Consider the following 11,174-nt stretch of genomic DNA (forward strand, 5'->3'; position numbering starts at 1 on the left):
GTTATGGCTCCTGCCTAGGCTGACCTACTTCAGGAAAAGGCTACCTCCCGTGTCTGGGGACTCTGGTTGGGGGAGGTAGGATACGCTCTCCAGAGAATCCCTTCTGAAGGTGTGGTATGGCCTGGATTGCTAGCACCTAACTCTGTTGTGGCCACTGCTGGCTCTCGGACCCTGTGCCAATCCCTGTTTTTTCATAGAAATGATGGAGGGTGGACCACACCCTTCTCCCCATGGGCTAAATACGGAGATTCATGAGCCAGAGCAGTTCTCACAGGCAAAGGCATGGAATTGTATCTCTTCTCCTAAGTTGCTTACAGAGTAGCAGAGGAGAAGGCCACGGACCTAGCCAGCAAGATACAATAGAAACAGAAAGTACTGTGTCCAAGGCCTCAGCCTAGAGAGGGAGTCTCACTCCACCCCCAGATCTGACTATATCTTCCTTGAGCTCCTGTTTCCGGAAGAGGTGATTTTCTGAGTGTGACTCCTCTGTTCCTGGCACCCTGTGCATCCTTAGCCATAGCTTACAAGAGAACAGCTGGTTGTGATGGCAGGAGGCCCTCCCAACACCAAGGCGGAGATGGAAATGTCCCTGACAGAAGAACTGAATCATGGCCGCCAAGGGGAAAACCAAGAGCACCTGGTGATAGCAGGTGAGGATCCCCTAAAATACCCCTAGGCTATAGCCAACTGTGTAGATACGTGTCTATACCTGTGCATGTGTGTGTTGGAAAAGGTGCATGTGTGCACGGAAGTGTTTGCACATCTGTGTGTTGGCCGGGCTTCGAGGATTTGTGGGTTGATGGTAAGGGAGCTAGGGGAAAAGGGATAGATGATGTGAGCATTTTTCCCTGGGAGGGAGGAGGATGGGAACAACATGTGTAGTACCTCTGTCTCCCCTTTATCCAAGCCACCACAGTCTCTGTTGCAAAATACTCAGACGGCTCAAATTATGAGACCAGAGATCAATTCTCTCTCCCAATCCTCCAATTCATTTTCCTGCCATTTGGAGGAAAATCCAAATTCCATGATCTATAAGATTGTATCAGCCTCCTCAAAACATTTCATGCTATGATATAGACAGAAAATACCATTTCTACAGCACACAAAGGGATCCAGATCACATTGCATTTATGTTTGTTCTTACAATGCTCCAAGCCTGCTTCTTCCCCCAAAGACCTTGCATTTGCTGTTTCCTCTGCCTGGAATGCTCTTTCCCTCAATTTCCCAGGGCTGGGTCCTTTTTTTCCTTCAGGTCCCCACCTCAATTGCTGTCTCCTACTTTTCTAGGAGGAGCCCTTTCCTTCCACTATGTTACCCTGTTTTGATCATTTATGGAGCCTACATCTCTCTGTCTGCATTTGCAAGGATAGATTGCTTTCTGTTTTACACCTGTCATTCCCCCTTATACACAAACAGATGGTCAGTTCCTTGATAGCTGGAATCTTGTTCTTGGTCATTGGTCTCTAGGTTACTGGAGAGTAACCTAGTCTCGAGCTCAGCCCTCAGGAAATTCTGGTTTAACTTTTGAACAGATGAACAAACTGAGACCTGGGATCAGCTGATGGACAGTGGTTAATGGGTGCTGAGTGATTCCCAAGAAAGCTGGACACTCTGTCTTCTTTTTGATGTGTTTTATGCCCAAGAAACCCTGGTGAAACTTCTATGGGTGCTCCTGGAGCTTCTGTTCTTCTCTCTAGAAATGATGGAGCTTGGATCTCGGTCCCGGGGTGCCTCCCAGAAGAAGCAGAAGTTGGAACAAAAAGCTGCTGGCTCTGCTTCAGCCAAACGAGTTTGGAATATGACTGCCACCCGACCCAAGAAAATGGTACTGTATGGGGTCCTCAGCACTTGGTGGCCAGGTTGGGGTTGGGAGTACTGGTTGTAGGGGCTCTAGCCTGACCAGGTCAGGCAGGGCTAGACGTTGACTTGTGAGGAGGAGGAAGCTCCTGTGCTCCAAGCTGGCAAATGAGGACAGGAAGTTCCAATTAAAGGTCAGGGTCATCCTTTCCTATGCTGGGGGTTCAACCTTGGGAATTCAGAATGCCTGAAACAAATATTGCATGGGGAGTACATAAATACTTTACTCTGTAAATCTATTGCGTGAAATAACGCTTTCCTGTATTTAAAATTATGTGTGTGGTACGTGTGTGTGTGTGTGTGTGTGTGCGCGTGTATACACACAATAAGTCAGGTGAGGCTCCTATGCTTTCTGGCTGTTAAGAAATCCAGTCAAGTGGCCTGGCATGGTGGCTCATGCCTGTAATCTCAGCACTCTGAGAGGAGGAGGCGGACGGATCACTTGAGGCCAGGAGTTCGAGAACAGTCTGGCCAGCATGGTGAAACCCCGTCTCTACTAAAAATACAAAAATTAGCTGGGCATGGTGGCACATGCCTGTAATCCCAGCTACTCAGGAGGCTGAGGCATGAGAATTGCTTGAACCTAGCAGGCGGAGGTTGCAGTGAGCTGAGATCATGCCACTGCACTCCAGCCTGGGCAACAGAGTGAGACTCTGTCAAGAAAGAAAGAAAGAAAGAGAGAGAGAGAGAGGAAGGAAGGAAGGAAGGGGAAAAGAAAGGAAAAGGAAAGAAAGAAAGAAAGGAAGGAAGAAAGGAAGAAAGAAAGAAAAAAAGAAAGAGAGAAAGAAAGAAAGAGAAAGAAGAAAGAAATCCAGGCAAGTGAATCTGACTATTTTGTAGGCAATCCTTTCAAGCTACATTCAATATGGGTGAAGGAATGTTCTAGAACAAATAGTGGCTATACTGTTGCAAATGATATTGGGAAAACACAGTCATTTTGGAGGGGGAGGGAAACCTGACTATTCTACAGAATTAAGTGAGTCCCAAAGTTCTGTATCCAATCATTTTAGCTAGCTACATTCACTGTAGGTAAGGGAAAGTTTTAGAAAAATTGTTGTTATGCTGTTGCAAAGGCTGCTGGGAAAAGGCAACAAGATTGGAGAGGGAGGGAGGCCTGACTGCTCCAGGAAATCATGTGAGTCCCATAGTTCTGTACTTTAAGCTACATTCATTGTGGGTGTTGAATGTTCTAGAAAAATGCTGGCCACATTGTTGCAAAGGATACTGAGCCATTTTGGAGAGGAGGTAGACCTGACTGTTTTAGGGAATCACGAATCCCATCATTCTGTAGCCAGTGCTTTTCACCACATTCAGATGGATGAGGGAAAATTTTAGAAAATGGTGGCTTTACTGTTACCACAGTGAAGTTTGAAAGTTACTGGGGGGCAATAAGGTTGGAGAGGGAGGGAGACTCGATTGCTGAAATGATTTATTGGGTGGCCCCAGTGAAGAATGAGAAAAAAAGCTTCCAGGTTAGAGGTTTCCTGGGAATAAAAATAAGTCAAATATTGAGTTGACTTTTTGTGTCCAAAGACAGAAGCCAAATCAAGTTGCTCCAGGAGGTCAGGCTCCTGCAAACCACTAATGTCCCTGAGACTAGGGGAGATATAATCTCTGGTTTAATTAAAGTTGACTACAAGGGCTAGAGGTAGACTATTTGAAAATATAGACATTATATTGAATTTATAAATTAAATTTAGAAATTTAGAATTAGGAAATCTAATTTACTAATTCTATTTATTTATTAATTCATTCATTCCTTTATTTTTGAATAAAACAGTTAATGGAACTGCCTCTAGGAGAACCATAATATGCAAGGGTGAGAAAAGTTAATAATGCTATCCTGCTGACTTGGAAAAAAGTAGTGTGCCTTTAAAATAACATGGAAATTAAAATAACATTTTTTGAAATGATTAACAGAGAGAAGTTGGGACTTGGTGGGTTAACAACAAACTATGTTATCTGAAACAAACAAACAAATTCCAGCCATCAGCCATTCATCCTTATTTTTTGCCTTCAAATCTCTCAAAATTTTTTTTGTCCTTCTGATTCCAATTTATAGGAAAATCAAGCAATGGTCTGAAAATTTTTCTAAGAGACATCATTGATCAAATTATAGTCATGGGGTCTCCCTAATACCCATTATCTTTTTAATGCAATTTTTGAAGTATCTTAAGAAAATAAAATATTGTGACCATGAACTACAGTTCATAAAAAAGTTGCACCAATATCTGTGTGCTCCTCTTGAGAAAGATTAGTTATGCCTTATTGCAACAAACAGAGTGCAGTGGCAAAGTTCCTATGAAAATCCTTTACACAGAAACTGATCCACCTTCAGTTTGATGTTGTTACTTCGGAACAGAAGAGGGCTGCAGATATTTCTCAGGTGACAGGTGAGCCTTGGTTGTCTATTTTTTTGTAAGAATGAGGCAAATAGAAGAGCTAACCCAGTACTCTGTGCCCCTCAGTCAGGCCTCTCAAATGACAGGCTCTACTTCAGCAGGGTGAGCGGGTAAGGAAGTGGCTGTCATGTGGGGCACCCTGAACCCTGCCAGAATGAAGACGGTTTTATTTTGTGTCACTTTCACCCCAGCCTTCTTATTCATTTGGTTCAGGTTTTGGCTTGGCGGTAAGTGCCTGGCTGCCAACCAGGAGTGAGAAGTGTGGATGACTGCTTCATACATAGATCATTAGTTAAAGGCCCTGTTTTCCTCCCTCCCCTCCTTTCTTGTGATATGCCGCCATTGTCCTTGCAGGTCTAAGTCCTCTCTGGATGCTGCTGGCAGGGGCCTCCTTTGTCAGCTGAGTCCCATCTGCTTCCCATCCACAATGAGGCCTAGTTCCTCCATGGACACTTCCTAGATTCCAGAATTTTATTGAATTCTTTCATTAGCTGATGCCTCTTGTGTTGTCTTCTGTCTTATGGGTTTGTACTGTTTTACTGTCTTCACTGGCAATTAGTGGAGCCTTAACAGGAAGGAGTGTTAAATATGAGGGACATCGTAGTGTAATGGCTGAGAGTATAACCTCTGGACTGAAATGTCCTGGGTTCAAATTACTGCTCTGCTACTTCCTAGCTGTGTGACTTGGACAAGGTAATTAACCTCTCTGTGTTTCAGTTTCCCCTACTTTCAAAACGGGATGATAATGATACCATTTCACAGGGCTGTGATGAGGAATCAATCACTTAGTATTGGTAAGGGCTTAGAGGATGGCATGGTCCCTGGCATGTGGTGTGTGTTAAATAAGCAGCTTGTGAAACATTTCATCTTGAACTGGAAACCTAGAACTATGAGTTGAGCCCAGGCAGGTCTGGCACCAAAAGCCACGCTCTTTTCCTCTATCCCCCACTGACGCTTCAAAGGCATCAGATAGCCCTGGCCCAAGGGCTCTGGGCCAGAGATGTACATGCTAGGGAGTTGTTGGCAGATGGATAAAAATGAAAGCCACAGGGATGGCTGGCTGGGCTTACCCAGAGGAGTTGGTGGTTTCCCAGTAGCCAGGGTTCTAGCCTTAGCCCTGACATTTACCACGCATCCTTGGAAAGTAAAGGCATCTCGCCAGGCCTCCATGGCCTGGGCTGCCAATCAAGGTTTTACGTTCTCCTTCAGTAGGTTGCTCAGCCTCTCAGCTAATACCTGCATGTGAAAGTTCTTGCAGAGGACAGGGACCCCTGTTACTGCTCCTCTTTTGCCACAGCCTGCCTGGATGACCAAGAGCTACCGAGGAGCATGGTGTGGGTGGGGTGGTGGCCAGCAGCCTGTGTGGGGTTCCCAAGCTTTCCTAGCGGCCTGAAGCTGCCAGCCCTTGATTCCAGAGACCAGGCACCACGTGATTCCCCATGGGGTGCACCATTGGTTCTGGGCAAACTGGAGAAGCCACTCATGTGGGGTTGGGCAGGCTACTTTACTGATCATTCCTTTCTTCAGGGGTCCCAGCTGCCAAAGCCCAGAATGCTGAGAGAATCAGGCCATGGGGATGCCCATCTCCAGGAGTACGCTGGCAATTTCCAAGGCATACGTTTCCATTATGATCGGTAAGAGCTGAGGTTCTGTGGGCCCTGGCTGCTCAGACAGGGCCCGGAGTGGGGCAGAGGGGCTGGTGAGCAGCCTGGCCAGGATGGAGTCATGAGGGCCTGGAATGCCTCCCTGTCAGAGACCATGAGTACCCTGGCTCCCTGCCCATTTGGGGCATCCCAGTGCTCTGCGGCCTAGCCGAGTTGGGCTGGACTGGGCTGGGCCAGGCTGGCTCAGGCTAGCTCAGGCTGACTCCCAGCCCTCAAGGCCCTAGGCCCTCTTTACCATGGAAGAGGACTGGAGGCTGATACAGTCACTGTCCAAGAAGATCACGACCTTACCTGCTTGACCTCACTGCCTTCTTGTGCTCCCTGCCAGGTCCTGCCAGGGACCACCAGCAGCTTTGACCATCTGTCTTTTTTCTCTCCCAGCAACCCAGGGACAGATGCAGTGGCGCAGACTAGCCTGGAAGAGTTCAATGTACTGGAGATGGAGGTCATGAGAAGACAGGTGAGGAGGGACCCAATCGGTGGGTGCAAGCAGAATCACAGTGCCTTGGAGTAGGCAGGGCTCGACAGCTGGGGTCCTGTAGTCCCTTACAGTCATCTTTCCCTTTAGCGCTGGAGGTGGGGCAGATTCCCTTCCTCTTCCTCCTCATCCCCATGGCTCTGACACCCCACGTAGATGTCCAGTCTCAAACCCACTGCTGTCCCTGAGATGCTGGTAGGGAATAGGGGCAGATAAAAGGTGGAGAAAGAGGGAACATACAAGGATAAGGGTTCTATGTCCAGAGAGAGAGTGATACCTAAGGGTCTGAGAGAGGGGTCGCCTTTGTTCAAACCAAACCCAGACTTTCTTAGGAGGAGATCCTTTCTTCCTTGGCTCCCTGGCGCAGCTGGAATGGGCTGGTCTCTTCCAGAGAAGGGAAGTGAACATAAGGGAGAAGGCAAAAGTGGGGCCTGCAGACGTAGCAGCCAGGTCTTTGGTCCCGCGGACCTGCCCCAGCCTCCTGCTTCTCACTAGGGGCGCTCCCCGCTCCACCGCCAAAGGGCAATCAAGCCCCTTCTTGCTCTAACTTTATGCTTTTCCCATGGCTGTGCTGTGGGCTTCTGGAGAAGAGCCTCGCTCAGCAGCCCTGCCTTTGACTCCTCTGCAGCTGTATGCAGTCAACCGGCGTCTGCGCGCCCTGGAGGAACAGGGCGCCACCTGGCGCCACAGGGAGACCCTGATCATCGCCGTGCTGGTGTCGGCCAGCATTGCCAACCTGTGGCTGTGGATGAACCAGTGATCGCCCCAGCGCGGCCTCCGTATTGGAGCCCTCCCTGCTTCCCCTTCTTTCTTTCCTCTTTCCCCAGGCCGCCACTGCCCTTGCCCCTTTCATCTCCCAGCAGCCCTCAGGAGCGTCAGGATCATTTTCAACTCTGGTTAGGCCTCCTACCTGGGGAGGCCAGGTCACTGCACTGGGAGGTCCTGGCTGCTGCGAAGGTGGAGGAGGACCGCGTGGGCTGAGATGCCACCCTTTGAAGGGTGAACAGCATGGCGGCATCTGGGCCCCACAGTAACACCTAGTGGCAACCTTGCCTTCCTGACCTCAGCGGCCCTTCTGTTCCATCCTCTGTGGGCAGGGGTGTGGCTTTGTTTTCCTCCCTCGTTTGCTTCCACCTCGTGCACAGCGCTCTGCACAGACAACACGCTCAATAAAAGTTCAGCCATAGCAGGAAAACCCTGTGGCTGAGGTTCCTGTGTCCAGCACTCACTGGGGGCAACAGTGGGGGTGGGGTGCACTGGGAAACAACAGCTCCTCTTCACAAAGACCTTGTGGCTGGGACTGAGCCTCTGCCATTGCCCCAGGGGCCCTGGTTCCCTCCTCCGTTTCACCTCCCCCACCTCCCTGTCCCCAGCCCCAGCTTTGCAAAGTTCTTCCTGTTGGGCTCATGCAAACCAGTGCTTGTGGGGGTGTGGTTCTGGGAGCATGTCTGCGCTGTGTTGCAGGGAAGCAATCAGAGGAAATCTCCTGAAAGGGACCAGAAACCTCATTTGCGCAAGAGGAAATTGAATTCCAGAGAGAGGAAACATGTCCCTGGGTCATCCAGTGAGACAGGGCCTGGATGTGAGTTCTCTGGCGTGAGTTCTCCTGAGTCCTACGCTAGGGCTTGGCCTGCCTCCTGCAGACAGACTCACTGGAGATGAGGTCCTGCCTCAGCTCTGGAGGCTGAACGGGAGCTACACATACCCCTCACCCTACCCACCACACACTCTGGGTTCACGGCCCATGAAGCACACCTCAGACAGGGTGAATAGCTGGGCTGTCCAGTGGGGCTGAGCCTGAGAGGTGGAGAATGTTGCCTGCCATGTGGGGGCCTGACCACAGTGCAGATGTGCCTGGTGCAGGAGGCCTGCAGAGGAGCTGCAACCCCTTTCCCTGGGACCAAGGGCTCAACACACATGTCTCTGACCCAGAACTTTCTCATTGGCTTTAGTTGCTAAGTGCACCTTCCCTAATCCCCCAAATCTGTCAAGGATTCTCCATCTGTAAAGACTGGGAAGCGTGTTAGTCCCTAGGTATGAAATGAACGTGTGTGTCTGTGTATGTGAGAGAGAGAGACAGAGAAGAGACAGGGAGAGGAGGGGAGGCGAGGAGAGAAGAAAGGATGGAGGAAGGGAGAGGCTGAGAGAGAGATACAGAGAAGAGACAGGGAGAGGAGGGGAGGCGAGGAGAGAAGAAAGGATGGAGGAAGGGAGAGGCAGAGAGAGAGATACAGTCAGAGATACAGAGCGGCAGAGGGAGGGAAGTTAGAGTAGAGAGAGAGAGAGAAAGAAGCTTGAGTCCCAGAGCCTGCTCTGCCCCTGCTCCACCTCTTTCTCTCTGGCCCTCAGTGGGCTCCTATACAATGAGGGGGTTCTTCCACGCCTGACACTCTAGGGCTTGCAATACTTCTAAGATGAGGATGCAGGGCCTCCTGTCAGCCCTGTGGGACACGAGGCACGTGGCCCCTGGAGCCTGGGCCCTGCTCAAAGCAGAGAAAAGGACACCTAGGAAAGAAACACCAGAGAGAAAGATTCTCTCTCTGGTCCCAGAGCACAGAGGTAATCAAGTGCCACAGGAAGCACCTCTGCAGAATGGGGAAACAGCAGCACCCAGATATGAGTACTTCTGGCCAGGAGAGCCAAGAGGGCCAGGGAGTACCAGGGGTGTTCCCTGTCCTCGCAAATGGGCCCTGGGGCCCCAGGAGTCACCCATGGGCTAGATGGAAGACTGGGGGACCTCCTTGCAGGCCGCCCCTCCCCTTCCTGCAGCTTCAGGACAGACCAGGACCCAAGATACAGACGAATATTAAGGGAAGCAGGGAGATGGAGCAGGGGCAGCACGTGCAGCTTCTTGCCATCAGCCCAGTGCTCCAATTGCCATGAGTCCAGCCTTCACACTGTCTACCCCGGGCTGCCCCTTTCTCCTGCCCCAGTCAGGCCCCACAGGGAAGCTCAGAGGAAGAGGAGGCTGCAGCTGGGAAGGGCTGGGTCTGCCCTTTGGGACCTGAGTGTTTGTGAGCCTGCACAGACATGGACATGTTTGCAGAAAAAGTCTGGCTGAAAATATGTTGTGAAACAAAGGTTCACCCTTGGGAGCAATTTAGTTGAGTTGCAAACAAACAGCATGGCAGTGCCCTAGAGGAACGTCTCCTGAGCCAGGTGAGCTCATAAGGAGCCCGTGGCTGGGCCTCCACCCTGCCTTTCTGTGTGACCATTTGGCTGGTTCCCAGCAGGGCTGGAGGCCAGTTCCTAGAAGGGCATTCCTGCTCTATCTCTAGAACTCCCTGCCCCACCTAGAAGACCTCAGGAAGCTCCTGAGAGGAACTGGAGTCAGAGCTGCCCAGTCTGGGCCCCTCTGCAATGTTCCTTAAGGGGCATGGGGACCATATTGTGGGGGCTGGCACATCTGTGATTCCCAAGCCTCTGGGAGATCCAGGGAGGCTCGGGGGCAGAGTGCCAGGAGGCAAGTTGGCACCTCCTGCCTGGCCCTCTGGCTCTGACCCACCTAGAGCATTTGCCCATCTGATTGCATTTCTCTGCCAACCTGTCCTTGCCTTGCCCAACCTCTCCACCCTGAGCCCAGCTCTTCCTCCAGCAAGCCATGAACTTCCCCATGGTGAAGCAGGATGCTGTGGGTGAATGAAGGAGGGAAGGAACTCATTCTTACTTGGGGGTGGGGGAGGGGATTCTCCTGGCGTGCTGTTTTTCTCTAGTCTTTGAAGCTTCCCAGGGGCTGCCCAGGCTTAGTATTAGAGGGGTACACATCAGTCCTCCACTGGATCAGTAGCTTCTTGAGGGCACAAGGTAGCCTGCATTGTCTTCTGCACTCCTCGAACAAGTAAAGGACTGGCAGGATGGCCTCTCATTAGGGTCCCCAGAGATTGATTCTAGCCCTGGTCTTCCCCTCCTGGCCTTTAGGGTATGCCTTCTGTTGAAAACCTTTCCCCACCAAAGGGAGCCAATTCTATTCTTTGCTTCCTACGGCACACCTACTCTGTGCCATGCACTTTGCATCTTAAAAATATTTAATTACGCAAGTTGTGCATGAACACATTCTCCCCAAAAAGGCAAACATTGCAGGCCTAGCTAACACAGTCCCTTGCACCCCAAATGCCAAGTCCCTCCACTGAATTATTTCCCATGGTTTGGTTGGTGCGTATCCTTGCGAACTCTATGCTGTTCCATGCAGATTATGCGCACCTCTATGTATCCCAGGCTTTGCACACAGGATGTCATTTAAGCCCCTCCTAGCAGCCCCCTGAGGGAGTGCCTTGTCTTCCCAGCTGGCTGCGCAGGTGGGCAAAGCTTTAATCCTCCATTTATGTAGTTCTCTGCCCTGCCAAGTGGGCCCCTGGTCCCCCGCCAGTCCTGGTCAAAAGCTGAAACTCAATATTCCAGTTCTTTTGTCACAGGCTGGCTTCCTGGCAGCTGGTGGAAAGTGGGAAGAGGAAGGTGGGCATGTGAGGAGGGGTACATGAGGGTGCATGGAGGGGACTCTGGTGTACCCAGAAGCAGCCTGAAATCCTGGCTTCTTGGAAAGGAGCCCAAAGCTACTGCCCCAAGAGTCTTGCCTTGTTTCCCTTCCCTAACCCCAACCCTTCTTGGAGGCCAAGTCCAGGGGACCTGGCAGAGAAGGTATGGATTTTCCCCTCAGGCCAGCCCTACCCCAGGTACCTCTTCTCTCAGATTTCTCCCTGGCTTGACCTCAGATCAGGTGGACTGGTTGAGATTGTGCCAAGGCCTGGAGGCAAGTACACCAGGGCTGTGAGCTGG

General features: G+C 50.7%; 1 protein-coding gene across 1 annotated transcript; it reads left to right on the plus strand.

Moving 5' to 3' along the window:
- Window positions 1–263: 263 nt before the first annotated feature.
- On the plus strand, window positions 264–7,596 carry FATE1 (fetal and adult testis expressed 1). Its single transcript, XM_001136508.7, has 5 exons — window positions 264–650; window positions 1,698–1,825; window positions 5,787–5,893; window positions 6,305–6,383; window positions 7,030–7,596. The coding sequence occupies exons 1-5, from the start codon at window positions 545–547 to the stop codon at window positions 7,159–7,161; spliced, it is 552 nt and encodes a 183-aa protein (XP_001136508.1). The 5' UTR covers window positions 264–544; the 3' UTR covers window positions 7,162–7,596.
- Window positions 7,597–11,174: the final 3,578 nt, after the last annotated feature.

Source organism: Pan troglodytes, chromosome X (assembly GCF_028858775.2).
Source record: "Pan troglodytes isolate AG18354 chromosome X, NHGRI_mPanTro3-v2.0_pri, whole genome shotgun sequence".
In the NCBI taxonomy this organism is placed as follows: Eukaryota; Metazoa; Chordata; class Mammalia; order Primates; family Hominidae; genus Pan; species Pan troglodytes.